Below are 19,997 nucleotides of genomic sequence, written 5' to 3' on the forward strand. Positions count from 1 at the left end.
TCCACTTGTAAAAAAATAATAAATGCCCTCCTGTCATGTAAATGCCCTAGTTTCTAAATCATGGGGATTAAAAAGAAGCTGGTTAGTCAAGAAGTTCTAACTCAACTGATAAAAATACAAAAATTGTTAGGCTGGATGCCATGACTAGGGTTCGAACCCCGGTGTCTCCACTTTTGTGTGTGAGTTTATAATAACTTTGCAATTTCGTCTATCTATCAACAAAAAAAAAGAAGCTGGTTAAAAAGGGGTTGCCATGTACACTATTTAGAATGGTGAACATGGAGGGAATAGTTGACATAGGCCATCTATTTTATGATTTCTCTATTTAAAAATTGAGTCTTGTAATTCGGTTTCTTTTCAAACCAGACAATTTCATAGTTGTTTTGAGTCTTTTATTGATAAATCATGTAATTCGGCAAACAAGAAACCTCATAGAAGTTTTTTTATGACGAAGGAACGAAGATTATCAAGGGTCTACAAGGCTTTGAAGAAATTACAAGTTGGGAAAATTGTGTCTCAAGAACAAGTCAGAGAAGGAAAACACTCTAAGAGCGGTGAAAAAACGCTTTTTCCGCACCTGAGGCTAACATCACACGCCCCACTCATGACACACACAGCCCAGGCGCATTGGATAGAGAAAACAACTCTCTTTTATACTGACCATGCGGTCCAAGTATGCTGTTCCGTGAAAAATCAGCTTTTTCCTAATTTTTTCTTGCGGGATGGAGGAAAACGTCCATAATTTTAGCTCAAACCCAATTGAAAATATGCTTATAAATAGAGCTCCTTTAACACATAAATATTAATTTAGAACTTGGCAGTTGATGAATGAATTGGCAAGCCCATCAAATCGTAACAAGTAATAAAGTGAAGTTATCGTCTCCATATGAATTGTCGTTCAACTTATTAATTAACAGTAAAAGAGATAAAATGGTTGCAGATTTTTTAATTGTCATGCACAATTTAAGATCATGTTGCTTTGATTCAGAAGTTAACGACGATTAGGGTATCTTTAAATAGTTATGACCTGCCTTTGATTCAAGAAAGTAGGATATGACCCCGTGATATAGTCGTGGGAAGTTTCAATTTCATATAGTTGCAATTTATCCAGTTATAATTGAGGCGTCCCCTAAAGATGAGGCAAAACCATAAAAACCATACTTAGATTTAATTAAAAGAGATTAATTTAGAAAATAAGCAATATACTACTGTCTTGCTCAGACGGATGTAGGATTGTCTGTCTTATACCTTCACCTAAAGATTAGGTCAACTACTAGTTGAAAAACATTTATTACAGACATATACAAATTAAATCAAACACTTGATTCATAAACTGAAAAACACTTTATTAGTTGAATCTGACAAATGAGAAGAGGTTCATATTGGAACCCTAATCAAGAGAGGTTTAGTTGCACATGGCAACCAACATCATTACAAAACAATAGAAAAACATACCCTAGAAAGGACAAGAGGATGACAGAAATCCTCTGCCTTGAATCTCTGATGCTTGACCCTTGCCTTGTACTACTAGCTTTCTAAATGAATAAAAGTATGTGCAATGGTCTCTATTTATAGTCATAATTACTTAGAGTTTAAGATATGAAAACTGGATCTTTTCCACCAACCCAACTTGGAAAACAAGCAAAATGATATTTTTGTCTGCAACCATGCACACGGCGCATGGAGTGACATGCAGGGGTGCATGAGGCAGCCTTGAAGGTTGTCTCATCATGATGAACCAGGTAATGAGAAGGTAACCACAATTCGCATACGGATTATAAGACTCTCATGTGCAGGGGCGTATGAGGCAGTAGCTCCAGTGCGAATTTTGCAATTTTCGTCCATGTTTCGAGCGTTTTCTTCCGTCTTAAAATGTCTTAGAACTTGGGATGAATTTTCTCCGGTTTGTATAGTTTTCAAAAACCTTCTAAGAATCAATGATCTTCATTCTTCATATCCTTGCTCAAGTGATTGGTGCATATGATGTGTAAGGTGAGTATTATAATTGTAACCCCCTCAAATTTGAGCCCCAATCCTAAAACTAAATATATGAAAAAGATCAAAATAAGAACGAAGCAGTGACCCATACAATGTGGTCTTGGGACAATTAATTTTATTTTTTTTTCCGAAACAAAACGTGTCCCAAAAAGTCTATTTTGGTGTGCTGGATGCTAGGTTACTCAATATTTACCAGTACTTTTTATTTACATTTAGAATAAAATTTAGTTTTTTATAGAATAAAATAAATGTACATAACCTTATTAGAGACCTTATAAAAGGGTTGCTCAATCAATCTAAAGTAATCAAACTAGCTAAACACAAAAAGCATAAAATGGATACAAAAAGGCAAGCATTGCTCCTTCTGTTAGTCTTAACAATATTTCCCTTCACTATCAAAGCATCTTCAAGTGGTGGCATTGCCATCTACTGGGGCCAAAACCTAGGAGATGGCACCTTGACATCAACATGTGACACAGGTAATTACGAGATTGTACTCTTAGCTTTCCTCAATGTCTTTGGAGGAGGAAGAGTCCCAAGTTGGAACTTTGCAGGTCATTGTGGTGACTGGAGCCCTTGCACAAAACTCGAACCCGAAATAAAACACTGTCAACAAAAAGGGATCAAAGTTTTACTTTCCCTTGGAGGTGCATCTGGATCCTACTCCCTTAGCTCACCAGACGATGCTAAAAATGTTGCTGATTACCTCTATACTAACTTTCTTAGTGGTCAATTTGGTCCACTTGGAAGTGTTACCTTAGATGGTATTGATTTTGACATTGAAGGAGGTAGCAATCTTTACTGGGATGACCTTGCTAGGAATCTTGACAATCTAAGACAACAAAACAGGTAATGTTTTTTGAAGGAGAAGTTTTAGCATACTAGTAATTTGTCTGTCTCATATTAAGTATTTTTAAGATTATGTACATTTCTTAAGAGAATCGTTGAGTGTGTACAAAATAAGATAAAATGAGTTAAATTCTACTAATTTTGTTTTATTAATAGTGGTGAATAGAATAGTTAGTGATTTGAAATAAAGGGTGCCAATTTAAGTCGATGATGTCTTCTATTCTCTTTGATTCCTTTATGCTCTTAATTTAGTAAAAAAAAGTGATTTGAGATACAATAAATACATTTTTTAAGGAATGATAGAATAAATACATATATACTCTTTTTTCTAAAAAAAAAAGAAAAGGAATAAATATATAATCCTATTTGTGAAAAAAAGAATGTAGGTAATGTTTAACTAGTATTTTAAAATTATTGCATAGGTGAATATTAATATGAAAAAAAAAAAAAAAAAAAACTTCTTACATGTTATATTGTGGATGGAAATAGAACATTTAATATCATCTTCAACACTTATTTAACAGAAACATATAAGGTGCAACCGAGCAAAACAAGTAGCAAGATTGGACAAAAACATAAATTCATGCCCTCGTTAAACTATGAAACAACTTTTTGTCCACAATGTAGACTTTTAAAAATACCAAAATACCCTTTTTATTTTTCAACAAGAAAAAAAAAACATTTCTATATCTCTCCAATGTAGTTATGTAATGTTCTCTAGTGTTCTGACATGTCATATATTGTTCAGTTCAGCACTTGCTATTTTGCGAATCAAACACACCTTAATCTCATCTTTAGTATACTTCTTTTCAAAATTTATGATGATTTGACTTTATATGATACGAGAAATGTTAATAAGTGTCTTTGTTAAAAAGTTCAACGTGGAATATTATCTTGGTAATTATGTATTATGCACATTGACGAAATAAAAATCATCATTTTACATATATATTTAGGGTTAATAGTGTTTTACCATCCTGTAATATAGGTTATTTTCGGTTTTCCCCCTGTAAAATCAAAATTTATGAAGATTTTTTGATTTTAGACCTCAATGAAAAATTTTGCCCCCTATAATTTGAGGAAATTTCGGTTTACCCCCTGCAATTTGAGCTTGGGAAAATTTCGGTTTACCCCCTTTTAATTTGAGAAAATTTCGGTTTACCCTCCCTGCCATATCATCGATTTTGTACAGTCAAAGTTCATGAAGATCCAAAACCAAAAAACTTCAAATTACAAGGGAAACCGGAAACCAGAAATGTCCTATATTACAGGGGGTAAAGCACTACTACCCCTATATATTTATTATCAATTATTTTCTTTTTTGAATCCATAAAAAGTACAATAAAGACATTTGTTAGCTTGATCCGTATAATATATATCATTAAAAAATTAGCTCTCCGTTCAATATATTTTTGAATCCGTCTTTGCTTACACCCTAACTGTAACAAATCAACCTTTTATCTCTTGCAGGTACTTTTACTTGGCTTCTGCACCCCAATGTTTTATGCCAGATTACTACCTTGACAAAGCTATCAAAACTGGCTTATTTGATTATGTCCTTGTTCAATTCTACAATAACCCTCCATGTCAATATGATCTAATAAACTCAGATGCTACATTGCTCTTACAATCATGGAATGCTTGGACATCTTTAGCTCTACCAAATAATACCGTTTTCATGGGACTACCAGCAGCACCTAATGCAGCTCCTAGTGGTGGTTATATACCACCAAATGATCTCATTTCCAAGGTTCTTCCTTTCATTAAACCAACTTCCAACTATGGAGGAATTATGCTTTGGGATAGATTTCATGATGTTGGAAATGATTACAGCAATCAGATAAAGGAGTACGTTAAACGATCTATTCTTCGATTTGTGACACAAGTTTCCGAGGCAATAGTTGGATCTATCTCGGCAGCTTTGAACTCCATGTTTCCGAATTAAATCATATTATAAATTGATAGTGATTGCGAAGTGGACTATATATATGTATGAGTATGGAATAAGAGAAGACTCGGATCCTCTACGACCAACTTTAGGGTGGTTATAGACCGTTAGATTAAGAAAGAAAAATGATCACTTTTTATTTTTATTTTAAGTACCTTTATGCATATTATGCACCTAGTTACACTATGATTCCCTCGGTTTTTATGTAACCCGCGGGAATCAAAGCATCTTATCTTATGTATGTACTGGAAGTCACTTTAAAATTTGAATAATATTGACTTGCACATTTTCAACTTAAATTCTAACCAGTCTACGTAATTCACAAAAGTGTATAAGCTATAGATAAACACAATTATATTTCCGTAAGTTTTTGCTTAAAACATTTCTTTAACAAAATATGTATCATAATCTGAACTCGAGCAAAGTTTTTTAATCTGATGAAGCATCACTACGGGGTTATACTCGATGGTTTTAGGGAAACAAAGGAAGCAAGGCACAATTGGTTGACGCTAGTAAAAGGGAGTTGTATGGACGTATGTAAGCGTATGCACATGATTTAATGAAAAGCAACCAGGTTCTTTTGTGAAAATGAATACCATACAAATTCCATTGTCACCACCAAAATTCAAAAGATTATGTGTTTGTCTTGATGCATGTAGAAAAGGTTTTATGGCAGGATTTAGGTCATTGATTGATTTAGATGGATGCTTTCTGAAATGATATTTTAGAGGGAAACTATTGTCTGTTGTGGGACAAGATGAAAATAATTGCAATTTTATCATTGGTTATGCCATTGTGGATGTAGAAAATAGGAATAATCGGAAGTGATTGTTAACACTATATTGCATGAGGAGCTTGGCAACAACGTGACGAACGGATTGAATTTTATTTTAGACATGCAAAGGGTAATAAAATACTACATGGATTATATTCTATTTTTGACACAATTCTATTTTGTTATTATATTCTGCATGGATGTTATAAATGCTAGTTTTAGGATCAACTTGATTTTGAATGTTGTAACTTTATGACCAGTTTAATAGTAAGTATAATAATAGGGACCATTTTAACAGTAAGTAGTATTTTACAAGGATCGATTTGATAGTAACTATTTTGAAATTTGGCAGGGTCTGATTCTTGCAAGGCATGAATTGAAGCCATGGGTACCACATAGATATTGTGTCATGCACCTTTGGAGGAACTTTAACAAGCAATGGATAAATAAGGTGTTGAGAGGGGTGGTCTCGAAGTGTGCTAAGGCAACAACTCTTACTCAGTTTAATCACATTATGGGGAACGTGAAGAGATTGAATGAGAAGACTTGGAAGTACCTCAATAAATTGCAAAAGGAATTATAAACAAAAACACATTTCCTATAAAATTGCAAGGAAGATAACATAGGGAACAATACTTGCGAGGCTTTCCATGTAAAGATTTTGAATTATAGAGGGAAATCAATGCTAAATAGAGTTGTCAAAACGGGTCGGGCTGTAAAAGCCCGAAAAATGCCGGGCTTGAACATAAAAAATTAGGCTCGTTTAAAATTGGGCCTTTTAGCCCGAGCCCGTGGCGGGCTAGCCCGACCGAGCTCCGGGTAGCCCGCATTAATATAATATTTAATAAAATTTATTACTTTTAATTTTGTAGTATTAATTCACCTTCATTTTTTTTGACAAAAATTCACCTTCATTTTGTTTAGTTTGTTTCCTGCTCTTTCAATTTCGTTCATAAAGCACATTAGAATTTAGTCCCGGGTTGCAACAAGGTTATTAGAAAAGCATTAGTCCTTGATATTTTTAGCACAAGCTGCATTATTTTACTTGATTTTTAGCAACATTAATCATTTTGAAAGTTTAGAAGAGTATATAGTCCACTAAAAGTTATAAAGCAACATTATAAAGTACTCGAGACTTTTTTTAAAAAAAATGTTATTGTTTTAACTAAAAAAAAATAAAAGTTCTCATTAATCGGGTCGGCCCGATAAGCCCGTTGCCCGCAAAGGGCCGAGCTCAAACATTAATTTAGGAGCACGTTTATCATTTGGGCCTTTTTAGCCCGGCTCGAAAATGCCTGTACCCGACATGGACCAGCCCGACGCGGTCGGGTAGCCCGAATTGCCAGCTCTAATGCTAAATATGGTTGAGGATGTCAGAGGATATGTGATGAGAACAATGAGTAATAACAAATTGAAGCATGAAGGGAGAATTGGGCCACTATGTCCTTCACATCAAAGTAGGTTAAAGAAAGATAAGATTTCCATAAAAAAAAAAAAAAAAAAAAAGTTGACACCGCATTAGAGTGGTTATACTCTAAGGCAATGGTATCAAATTAAAGACAATCACAAAATTATAGTGGATGTTGATTTGTTTATCATACTTGCACCCGTAGATTTCGACAGATAAATTTTGGTTTAGATAATACTTATAATGATCTTTGTATGTGCAACAATACTTGTCAATGCAAAGATTTTGAATTATAGAGGCAAATTATGGCTATTATGTGATGGTCGGATTATACAAGTGTACCAAATCGTTTACTAAATAATACAGTGTAAGTAGGGTATCATATTCATAGGGATTGTCGTTTCGATCAAACAATTTGCGTTAATTATTTGGTTTAACAAAATATAAATAAAAGAGTTGAAGGATAAGAAGTTGCAATTTTTATATGTTTGCAACAGAGCAAGTTACCTGTTTTGGTTGCAGAAATGTAAGCAACGATTAAGATTCTTTCAATCCCCCCTATTCATTTGTTGGAATTAAATAACATTCATTTCGTGTTTAGTTATCTTAAGTATACTACCTAAGTGATGAGTCCATTCCGACGTTCTAACCTAATCAGTTCGTCAAGTTGCACATGTTGATAGCACGGTGATCCTTACATGCGGGACCTTACTCTCTCAGTTTATTTCAGTCTATCCTTCCAATGTTGAGTTGCACGTGCTAGTCCACACTAAGGTTATACGCGCACTACAGTATAGGGTTATAAATCTTGTAGGATCCTCCACCTTCATAAGGATTATTAGTGTGGTGTTCTTACTCCCTAAAGGTAATTGAAACATAGACTTAAATTGGCATTCCTAAAGTTACAAAGGTATGATGGACAACCGTTCTTAAAGGGTTTTCTCATCTATGAATCTTAGGAGTTTCATAACACACTCTCCTTCTCGGTAATTCTACAGACGGGAAGCCATATCAGCGTCTACCTTGCCAAGGGTCGAGGAGAATGGTTCTATTAGGTTTGATTCACTCCCCAAAGTCACCTGTTTCGTTAATTAATAACTAGTTACATCATAGGTTCGGTAGATTTTACTTAATACTAGTAATGTCACCTCTTAAGTACTTACTATTAAGGTCAACCTTCTTTCGGTATCTTTGGCTAGTTACTAACTAATTACTTCCTAGATAGACAGATATAAATATCAAGATATAAGCATCAATATTAGGTCATGTCACTACCTAAGTGCCTAAACTAGGGTTGCATTACAAAAGAAATAAATCTAACCTAATAAAATTAAATAGCGAAAAGAAAATAACCAAATAAACGACATTAAATTAAATACTTTTCCAACAAAATAAATTGAGGTTCATCTTAGAACCCCAGCCTAAAAATATTTAGTTACTCATGGTAACTAAACGACTAATTACAATAGAAATAAAAATTACCCTAAAAACTTGGAGAGGGGAGAGAAACTTCTCCTCAAAGCTCCTAGAGTCTTCCTTTCCCTTGAACTGCTCCTGTTCTGAACGGGAAATTATGAATGAGGAAGACGGTACTTCTAGGTAAAGTTTTCACCTGAACTTGGGCTAAAAATGTGGGCTTAAAGGGTAAAAATGTTACAAAATTGTGACTTTTTCAGCAAGTTGCCATGCTCGGGAGGCCCAGGCCATGCTCGGGGCGCATGTGCCTTGCAACTAAACCTCCTCCACGTGCCCCAAGCACCAGTTCATGTGCCTGGAGCATGTGCCTTGCAGCTTCATGCTCCAGGCACCTACATCCATCCCTTGAGAGCATGTGCCTGTGTTCTAGGTGCCAAAATGCATGTTTCTTCGCCTTTTTAGGTGTTTGCTTCTATGTAAGTTGTCTTGGAACTTGAGAACATAATTCCTCCTTTTGTAAATTCTTATGAGGCCTCTTGAATCTTCATTCTTCATCTTCCCAAGGACCACATAAATCTTCGGATGTCTTTGTTTTGTCGATTTGCAGGATTTCTTCGTGAATTACATCAAAAGCACCTTAAAACTGCTATGTTTTGGGAAGAACAGGATTACAAACTCAAATATAGAAAACATTACAAATGTCCCGAAATCATAGGAAATTACTCTAATACTCCTCTGTTTTGCTGGTAAAACCTACTGAAAATGACTGAAAAACATGTTAAGAATAACGTAAGATGACATGTCATCACTGTTGTTTAAATAAGTTATACGATATATGATGAGAACATTGATTAGAAAAAAGTTGAATCCCAACGAGAGAATTGGGCCACTATGTCCTTGGAAGCAAAGTAGGATAGAGAAAGAGAAGACTGCCATCAACAAGTGGACACCACATTGGAGTGGTGATACTCCAAGGAGGAGTATCAGATTGAGGACAATCACATAATCAAAGTGGATGTTGATTTGTCTAATCATACTTGCACTTGCAGATTTTGACAGTTAACAAGTAAATTTTAGTTTAGATAATACTTTTAATGATCATTGTATGTGCAACAATACATGTTAATGATCTTTGTATTTACAACAATACCTACAACTGCCAATACTTATTAGTTTAGAAATTTTGGGATTTTATTAGTTTAGAAATTAACTGAAATACTTAATTGAATGAACATGAATGCCATGCATGCACTCATGTGCAACACTTGGAATGAGACGTTTACAACAAGAAGAATAATGCCATGTCTGGTTGACCGTATCTCATACTGTGCCACTTTAAACTATTTCATTCATCTAGTTAATTCCCAATATTATTGGGAACCAACTTCTTATGTCGAACATGTGCCACCAAATGCTAGAATGGCTGCAGGTAGACCAAAAAAACATGAGAAAGGATGGCATTGGGGAAAATGTTAGTGGAACTAACATGAAGAAGACTTATAATGACACTTCAGGATTATAGGTGTGGAGTGCTTGGTCACAACACAAGAGGTTGCATGAAGCAAGTTGTTTCCAGAAGACCAAAGAATTTGGTTTCATATAATCCTGAACAATCAGCTGAGGAAAATGATGGAAATGATGAAAATATTGCAGTAGAGGGGAATGATAATGAGGTTCAAGACTTCATGTTGTTGAAAATGTTGCAATAAAGATAAATGATAACGAGGTGCAAGAACAAGATGTTGAAAGCAATGTTGTTGCTGATGAAATGGTGCAAAAACATATATACATTATGTATTATTTATTTATTCATGATGATTATGTTATAAATCTCTATATTAATGCATTATAAAATTATTTATTGTGAACTATTATGACTGGAAACACTATTCAACAAAATCATGCACATGATGAACCACTTGTCCATCATGTAAGATCTTATTTTGGATTACTCTGATAATTATTATAAACAACACGAATCAATTTGATAGTAAGTGTAAAAATTAGGGGACTGGATTGATTGATACTCAAAATTGTATGATAAGGATTGCCTACAAGGATGTATCACATGATAGGATCAATTATTTCAACTAAGAGGTTTAAGCAAACATTGGTGAGAGGTTCTGCTCCAGCACAAAAAACAACATCTAAAATTATAAGAGTATCATGTCTTGGTTATGGAGGATCTAGTTCTACTTAACCACAATTCATGGAGTTTATCCCAACAACAGGATTTTCAGAGAGCCATTGATCATGTTTATGATTTTGTTGCTTTTAGATATGTAATATTAAGGAACTTGTTTGTGATGGCTTATTTATGCCCCTAGTTGAGTTTATTTTAACAAACCTTAAATGGCGTATGTGTAGAAATGTCTTCCTAGGTTTTTTAGAGTAATGGCATACAACACATCAACAATCAAACATTATTACCTCACCATTACACATGAAGTTTGAAGTTAAAGCTCGACTTTGAGAGTTGTTTTTGACCATGTGGCCACCATCCATTATTTCATATTCACTTTGATCGAACAAGCTTTTTGGAAGAAATTTTGGGGATTTCATATTGTTAATGGGGATAGAAAAATTAGGTTTTAAAATATATAGAATTGGGAAAGAAAGACTCGCTGTACAAAAGTTAGGAAGAAGAATTTTTTTTAACTTTTAGTCATTTTCGTCCCTAAACTATTTCTTTCTTTCGATCATTTTCGCCCCTAAAAGCCTGACATCTGAGTGACAATCCAAATCAGCAATTAATGTCACACGTCATCACCGTTAACGACCCAACTTGACGAAGGGATAAAATTGATTGAAAATTATAAAATTCAAAGATGTTTTAACGATTTCAAATTTAAAGACGACAGAAAATGCCTATTCATTAATAAAAACGTATCCCTTCTTTCAAAAATAAAAAATAAAAACGTATCCCAAATAGGGGTGGCAATAGGATCCATCAAATCCATATACATCCAATCCATCCACCATAATATCCATCCAATCCATCTACCAAACAAAACAAAAAATAGTTAATGGATTGGATTTAATCCATCCATTTAAAATTACGGATACATCAAATCCATCCACCTTATTTTAAAAATCCATTGGATCATCTAAAATATTAATAATAATCCATTGGATATAAAATTATTTTAAACATGATTTAAATTAATTTTGTTAATAAAAAAATAAGCTAAGTTTTTAATTATGGGGGCCTAAAAAGAAATATTCTGATTTTTTACTGAAATGATTGGCCCATAAGATTCAGCCCATTGAATTAAAAAAAAAAAAAAACAGCCACCACCCGCCGCAGTGACCTTGTCAGAGCTCCGTCGTGGGTCACCGAAAAACCAGATTTTCCGGTCATATCGCCGCTGTACTCCGCCTTATATGTAGCCGGAGCACCACCGGTCAATGGTAGTGACCGTTGGTCAACGCCGGTGCACCACCACTTTTTATTTATTTATTTTATTTCAGTTTTGTCAAAAAAAAAAAAAAACTATGATTTTGGCTTAATTAAAAAAAGCATTCTGAAAGTTATTACTTTCTGCACCAATTAATTAACAAAATAATTATGTAAAACCAATTAATTAACTAAAAAATTATGTAAAACAAATTTAAAAAATAAATAATACATTTTATTAAATGGATTGGATGGACATAAAACCTAATGGATGGATTGGATGGTTTTTTTTTCAAAAAAAAAATGGTAGATTTTAATGGACTAATGGATTTTTTTGATCCATCCATTAGGATTCAAATCCATATCCATCCTTTTTGCCACCCCTAATCCCAAAGAGTCTACTTGGGTGGGCTGGACTAAATTAAAAAAGTTATTCAATATTTTTTTATTTACACATTTGATAAACATTTCTTATTAGAATAATGAAGTCTAATATGGTACACATAACCTTATCATAAGACCTGTATAAAGGGTTGCTCAATGGATCTAAAGTAATCAGTCTAGCTAAACACAAAGCACAATATGAGTTCTAAAAGTCAAGCAATGATCCTTTTGTTGATTTTGACAATATTCTCCTTCACTTTCACACCATCATCAAGTGATTCCATTACCATCTACTGGGGCCAAAACACAGCAGAAGGCACCTTGAAAGCAGCATGTGACACTGGTCTTTACGAGATTGTACTCCTAGGGTTCCTTGATGTCTTTGGAGAAGGAAGAACTCCAAGTTTGAACTTCACTGGTCATTGCCGTGGAAGTTCTTGCATAACCCTCGAATCCGAAATCAACCACTGCCAAAATAATGTTATTGAAGTTTACCTTTCCATTGGAGGCCCTTCCGGAACCTACTCCCTTGGCTCATCAGATGATGCTAAAAATTTTGCTGATTATCTTTATACTAACTTCCTTACACTTCCTAGTCAAAAAAAGAAAAAAAATCAAGTTGGTCCACTTGGAGATGTTACCTTAAATGGTATACAATAACCCTTCATGTCAATATGATCAAACAAATGTCGACGCTACACCGCTCTTACAATCACTGGATGCTTGGACGTCGTCAGTTCCACCAGAACTTAGTATCGTTTTCTGGGGACTACCAGCAGCACCTGATGCAGCTCCTGGTGGTGGTTATATACCACCAAATGATCTCATTTCTAAGGTTCTTCCTCACATTGAAGAAACTTGCTCTACCCATAGCTGTGGAGGATTTATGCTTTGGGATAGATTCCATGATATTGAAAGTAATTACAGCAATCAGGTAAAGCACTGGGATGAACAATCTGCTTGTCGATTTGTGACACAAGTTTCCAAGGCAAGCTTGGGGTCTGTCTCGACAACTTGAAGGCTCTGTTGCATGGACACTTTTGATTGAAGGCGTGTCCTAATATCCGACACGTATCGTGTTCGACACCAACACCACATCGGCACTTGTGATTGAATCATCTCATTTTCTCAAAATTTTATCGGTATAGGTGTATCAGTGTCGTGTTCAGTGTCTGTGATCCTTGCATCATAACTTGAAGGTCATGTTACGTTACCAAATTAAATTATGTAAACGTGAACCCACGTGAAGCATCTTATCATATGTAGGTACTAGATTTTACTATGAAATTAGAATAATATTCACTTGCAAGTTGCGTGATTTCAACTTATGTTCCGGCTTTGTTTGAAAGTTTTGAGATAGAGGAAACAGATCAGTGGGAAAAAAATAGAGAAACATAAAGATATATTAACGAGGGGGTAACCTTGACGCAACTGGTAAAGTTGTTGTCATGTGACCGAAAGGTCACGGATTCAAGTCCTAGAAACAACCTCTTGTGTAAAAAAATAGGGTAAGGCTGCGTACAATATACCAAATGGTGGGACCCCTTCTCGGACCCTGCGTATGTGGGAGCTTTAGTGCATCGAGTTGCCCTTTTTATAAAGATAAATTAATCTTTATGATTAAATTTTTAATTTTGAGTTTCTCCAAATTATAAAAAAAAAAAAAAAAAAAAAAATGAATTACGAAGAAAAATAATCAGCCTAAAGTCGTGTCATCAGAAATTCTTGTTACTTTCACCTACTCCAAACTCACAAACAAAGTCTCAGTGATTTATGTAGTCTGTACGAAATTTTCTTATCTCTTCCCCTCCAAACTCATAAACAAAGTCTAAGTGATCTATATAATCCGCACAAATGAAATGAGGCCTATTTATTACAATTTTTTTTAAAATGATTTACTGTGTTTCATCTTTTTATTGTAATTTTCTTAAAGAAATTTTAAAAACAAAAACAAAAATTCGAATAAACAATTGGTTTAAATAACTTTTCACAAATCATTTTAAGTATTTATTCATTTGTTCCCATGAGCATAGCTCAGTTGGCAGGGACATGCATAATTATATACAGGGGTTGGGGTTCAAACACCCCACTTATTCACCTTAAAAAATGTGAATTCTAACCACTAAACTACTTAACAAAAAAAAAAAAGTATTTATTCATTTTGCTACAACACATTTTGTATATAAAGTTTGCATAAATACTTAAATTGAGAACCATTGAAAACGTTCACACAACTAGATCATCAAATCATGCTCTTTTTTTGTCATGCTAACCAATGCTCTTATAACATTCGTTAATGTTGTGAATTCGTTAAAAAATACATCAATAAAATACTTGATGTGTGGAGCAAAATAATCAAGCAACCAAAACAAAGTTGATGACAGTTATAAACACAAGCAAAAGTAGAAAACAACGAGAGAAAGAAAGAGAGAACACACGAAATTTGTTTACCCAGTTCGGACCAATACTGACCTAGTCTGGGGAGAGAGCAGCCATCCGTTCTACTATAATGATGAGTAACTTTACAAAATAGATATCAAAGGGTTACAAGAATAAGTCTCCCGCCTAATTCTACTCAAAATCTCAATCTTTTCTCATGACCAAGAGACTCAATCCTAATAGTGTTTCCCAAGGTGAATCAATCTCAACCTAGTGTTTGTTGCGAAGAGCAAACTCTATACAAACCCTAGTTTTATTGTTGACTTCTAAACCCTTGTTCTCAGACTCTCTACCTCAAGTTTTACATCTGATACAAGGTCTATATTTATAGTAAAAGTATCCCTCAAAAAAACTGGAACAAATCTCAGCCCAAAATATGATTCTGTTTTATTTTCTGCTGAAAAAATCGGGCCCCGATTTTTGCTCTTCGGCCACCAATTTTTCACATATTAAAAAAGCTGAAAAACACACCCAAAATTGGGCCCCGGACTGCCCAATTCGGGCCCGATTTTGGCAGTTTCCAGAAACTCCAATTTTGAGTCACTTTCACAACGGTTAATGATTGATGAAATTTTCACAACAGTTAATGATTGATGAAATTTAGGTAGAAAAAATTACTTTTTGTTGTTTTAATATGTTGAATGCACAATTTTTAAGATAAAATTTGCATTTTAAACTTTTTAACAAATACTCTTAAAACACTTGTAAGCATTTCCTTTTTCTAAGGTCCATTTTAAACTTCTTAACTTAGAGCACTTGTTAGCGTTTCCTTTTTTTAGGGAAGAAATGATGTATTCTTATTTCTTTAATATTTTCATATCTATCTCCTTTAAATAAATTGTATTCATATAATATTCTAAGAACAATCACATTAGTAAAAGAGGAGTGTTATTTGAACCACCAATTTGGTTGACAACTTATCGGATAACCATAATTTACAAAGAAATAGTAGTTAGTTGCACGGAAATCAAAGCAATAGAGAGATAAAGTAAAAATTAATGTAAGTATGTGATATAAAGTTATCTAAATTGGATGTTCAAATATCATTTCTCTTAGTAAAAAGTAGTCATTTCGAGAGAGAGTATATTACTTGATTATGGGTATGTGGAAAAATTAAATGTAGAGAATGAATGTTATTATTAAAAAACGTAACAACCTTCCTAAAAAGAAATTTCCTTCCTTTTTTTTTTGTACAAGAGAGAGCCAAAGGTCTAAACGAAAAGAAAAAACAAGAAATTAAGAGGCTAAATGTACATTTTTAGGAATGCACGGCCAACAATATCATAAAAATGAGCTTTTGAAGCTCTTTAGGAGGTGTCAAAATTCAAAGAGAAACTAAAATTTGCTAACCAATCAGCACATCTATTGCCTTTGCGTCAAGTGTGAATAACATGTATGCCAGTTTCGCTGAAAAAGCTGTGGAATATGTCGAATCAATGAAGGGTGGTTCCATTGATCTTGCAATGTTTGGTAACCATGTCAATAAACACTTTCGAGTCATTTTCAACAATTAGATGAGATAGACCTTCTTTTCAAGCCATATCAAGTCTCAGATATGGACCCTGCATCTTTGCATGAAATGCATCACAAGTTTCAATTTTTTCGATTAAATCCTTTAAGCCATAGAGACCATATGAATGACGAAGAAGCCTTCCACATCCTGCAATCTTTCTATTGCTTTTACAATCTCTGTCACGATTAAGCTTCACCCAATTATCATTTGGTCTCTCCCAACCGATAAACATAGTTTCCTTATGTTGGGGATTGACTAACAAATGATTTTGAGAACTTTCTTCTATAACACTAATGAAATTTTGGATAACAAAGGTTGGGTTAGTTGGTCTTTAGAATCCATCTTTGAAAATTGATTTGTTTCTACAAGTCCACAAATGCCAACAAGTAGTCATGAATGTTGTTTTCCAACTAGTATCAACAACTCCATTCCACCTTTTGTTGAGGTTTTTGAAAGCCCAAATTCTGCAATCAGCAAAAGAAAAAAGTTAGTGACCCAATCTGGAGGCGCAAGTATATTCCATACCTGATATACATGCGTACAGTCACAGAGCACGTGCAGAACATACTCATTTTCATTCCTACAACATGGACAAGTGGGTGATATACCCACCGCCATCTACTTTGGCGGCAGTTAGTAAGAATACATCCATCACTACAAGAAACATTACCTTTTGCCAGGGGCAAAATCCCTGTCAAAAGGACAGAATCCCTGGCAAAAGGGACGTTTGTGAGGGAAAAAGCCAGGGGCGGAAGTAGTGGCAAAAGCGCTCATCGCAAACCTTTTGCCAGGGGCTACACCCCTGGGAGAAAAACGAGGGGCAGAACCCCTGACATAACACGTGACTTAAACCTTGGCATAAACCCTGGCAAATTCCCTCACTTTTGTCTGCAAATTTTCTGCAACTCTGACTGCGCCTGCGCTGAAGTGACTGATGTGAAGAAAGTCTGACCTGAAAAAAACCAGGGATATGCGAGGGGTTTAACCCCTTGCAAACGTCCATGTTATTTTTTTTTATAAATATTTTATTTATTAAATTGAATTTTTTATTAATTAATAAAATGTATTTAAATTAATTTAAAAATTGTTTTTTTTTAAAGTTGTTTTTGATCAATAAACAACTTTAATTTTTTTGTACTATACTATTTTTGAGTCCCTCTTTTTTAAACAATATGCATTATTATATTATATTGTTTTATTTTATAAATTGATAAAATATAATAATAGATTTTAATTTATTACAAAAACAGATTTTAACAAAATAGAATATAAGCAATTAGTTAAACTGTTCCTATTTTTCTTTAAAACTATATTAAAGTTTATTATTAAAGTTTATTATATTAATGTATTTAAATTAATTTAAAAATTGAACTTTTTTAAAGTTGTTTTTGAAATACAATTATTTGTTTTAAAAATCATTTTAATAAATAAAATTTAATTTAAATAATAAATAAAATTGTTTTTAAAATATAATTAATTGTTACAAAAATCATTTTAATTAATAAAACATATTTAATTTAAGAAAACAGTTTCAAAATAAATATTCTTATTTTTTTCCTTAAAAACAAATCTATTACACAATACTAAAAAAAATCTTTACACCAGAAATATTTAAAAAAAAAAACAGTTTTACTATTTGAAGTATACGATTTTAAAAAAATACTATTTTCTCTAAACTTAAAAAAAAAATACAGTTTTAAATTAAAAAAAAAATAGTATACACTATTTCAAAATACCTCATAATCTACCATGTTTATTTTGTCATTCTAATATAACTACACTATATAAAATATATATACACAACAAATCTAAGAAAAAACTATGTATTTCAACATACATTTCTTAAATAAAAAAAAACACAAAAAAAATTGGCAAAGAGATTGGTTGATCAACACCGTTGAAAAAAACAAAGAAAATATGTAGAATAATTATATGAAATAATAAAACAATTAATAGGTGAAAGGAGTTTGTACCACAAAATAGAAGTTTTTAGAGAATTAAGGTGATGAATGTATTAAGGAGAAAAATGAAGGTAGAAGAAGAAATGATTCTTAGAGAACTATGTTTCAAATGAATGAAGGTGATGAATGTAATAAGAAGAAAAATGAAGGTAGAAGAAGAAAGGATTTTTAGAGAACTTTGTTTCAAATGAATGAAGAGTGTGAGATTAAACAGGTATGCTGATTTTTATAACCAAACATTTTGCCAGGGCTTGACCGAGGGGTTTGCCCCTCACAAATTGTCTAGTCAAATCAACCTGAAAAGCGTTCAGAATATGCAGCTTTATGCCAAATAAAGCCATGGCTTTTCCCAGGGGTAGCCCCTGGCAAACGGTAATTTATGTCCCAATGGTCAAAAATGTCTCAACTCTGCAGCTTTAGCACAGAAGATGTGTGAGGTGCAGGAATCTTTGTCAGCTTTACGCTGATACCATTCTGAATTTGCAGTGCCATTTGAATTTCAATTTCCCGCCTAATGTTTCCGAGGGCTTATGTGAGGGTTTGCCCTTGTCATTTGTTAATTCCAACTTTTGCATTTTCCCAGGGGTTTCCCTGGCTTTACCCCACTCAAATTTTCCAGGGGTTCAAGTCCCTGGCAAAAGGCCCTGGGAAATAGCGTTATTTCTTGTAGTGCATGAGCCATTAACCACGTGAAAATTTGAACACGATGCATTCCCCTTCATTTCCATAGTACTTGTCCATCCCCCTCCGCAATAACATGATTTGAAACAAGTAAATCGTAAGCACTCTTGACGGAGAATTGATGAGTACTAATGCCACCCCACCCAATGGTGTCAAGCCCATCAACCTCCATAAGGGTTGGGATTGCTATGATTTTATTAGCAATATTAACGTGTAGATTCGTAAACAATAAATTGTTGTCTCAATTACCAGAAGCATTAGTTACATCCTTAACAGTAAGAGTGGTTTTCAAAAAAGTTTGAGTAAGCTAATGTGATGAGAGGAATGTTTTTGGACACCCATTTTATCTAGCCAAAAATTAGTAAGAGCACCATCCCTAATTTGCCACACTATATTTGTTAGCGATTTCCAAAGTGAAGAGTCATAAGATCGAGAATGGATGGAGACACATAAGTCATTATTCCTTCCATATTTACTCAGGAGGACTCTGCACCATAAGTTGTCATGATTAGTAGTGAGGTTTCGAAGCATCTTCATTAAAAATGATTCATTCATAAGATGGGGACGATTAAACCAAAACCTACAATCCATTTTAGACAAACAAACGATGTCCCACCAACTTAAATGAGGATTACGGCTATGATCACTATCTCTCCAAATAAAACTTCTATGAATTTTTCCATTTTATCACAAAGGGTTTTAGGCAACTTGGCATATTGCATACGATAGTAAGGTGTATAACAAAATCCATGCAACAGTATTTTTCCATTTTATAACAGTATTCTTAACAGTATTAAAATAAAACTTCTATGAATTTTTCCATTTTATAACAGTATTTTTCTTCTTTCAAAAAAAAATACAGTATTTTTCTAAATCCATGCAATATTTTTTAGCAAAAAACAAAATAATCAAGACAACCTTAACATGCAATCCCATTTAGAAAGAGAATTGATGAAGAAAATAACAAGTGTGCTAATTCGTCGACAATAAGTCAAATTTATAAGTTTGTATCTATAGGGATTGTGTGATTTCAACTTAAAGACTAGTTGCAAGATTCTATCAACAAAGTCTTGTTTGAAAACCATATATCATTCATTCAGAACTTAACGAATGCACAAGAAGTGCGGAATCTTGGCCATTCAACCAGTGTGTAAAGCGAGATTGTCAAATGGACAAAGCCAGTTGCAGAGAGATTTAAATGCAATGTTGATGCATCTTTCTCCATTTC

At 33.7% G+C, this 19,997-nt stretch overlaps 2 protein-coding genes across 2 annotated transcripts; both read left to right on the forward strand.

Moving 5' to 3' along the window:
• Positions 1-2,304: 2,304 nt before the first annotated feature.
• On the forward strand, positions 2,305-5,088 carry LOC25486449 (acidic endochitinase). The gene is made up of 2 exons (XM_013608027.3): positions 2,305-2,847; positions 4,318-5,088. Exons 1-2 carry the CDS (start codon positions 2,333-2,335, stop codon positions 4,790-4,792), a joined length of 990 nt encoding a protein of 329 aa, XP_013463481.1. The 5' UTR covers positions 2,305-2,332; the 3' UTR covers positions 4,793-5,088.
• A 7,279-nt stretch (positions 5,089-12,367) lies between these two features.
• LOC25486451 (acidic endochitinase-like) lies at positions 12,368-13,535 on the forward strand. The gene has a single exon (XM_024777482.2). The coding sequence runs from the start codon at positions 12,822-12,824 to the stop codon at positions 13,191-13,193; it is 372 nt and encodes a 123-aa protein (XP_024633250.2). The 5' UTR covers positions 12,368-12,821; the 3' UTR covers positions 13,194-13,535.
• Positions 13,536-19,997: the final 6,462 nt, after the last annotated feature.

The sequence above is a fragment of the Medicago truncatula genome, chromosome 2 (genome assembly GCF_003473485.1).
Source record: "Medicago truncatula cultivar Jemalong A17 chromosome 2, MtrunA17r5.0-ANR, whole genome shotgun sequence".
Classification (NCBI taxonomy): Eukaryota; Viridiplantae; Streptophyta; class Magnoliopsida; order Fabales; family Fabaceae; genus Medicago; species Medicago truncatula.

Excerpts from the sequence above, each read along its gene's own strand:
- LOC25486449 (XM_013608027.3), top strand. The coding sequence starts at position 2,333 with ATGGATACAAAAAGGCAAGCATTGCTCCTTCTGTTAGTCTTAACAATA. Across the intron at positions 2,848-4,317 it reads AATCTAAGACAACAAAACAG|GTACTTTTACTTGGCTTCTG; the intron begins GTAATGTTTTTT and ends TATCTCTTGCAG.
- LOC25486451 (XM_024777482.2), top strand. The coding sequence starts at position 12,822 with ATGGTATACAATAACCCTTCATGTCAATATGATCAAACAAATGTCGAC.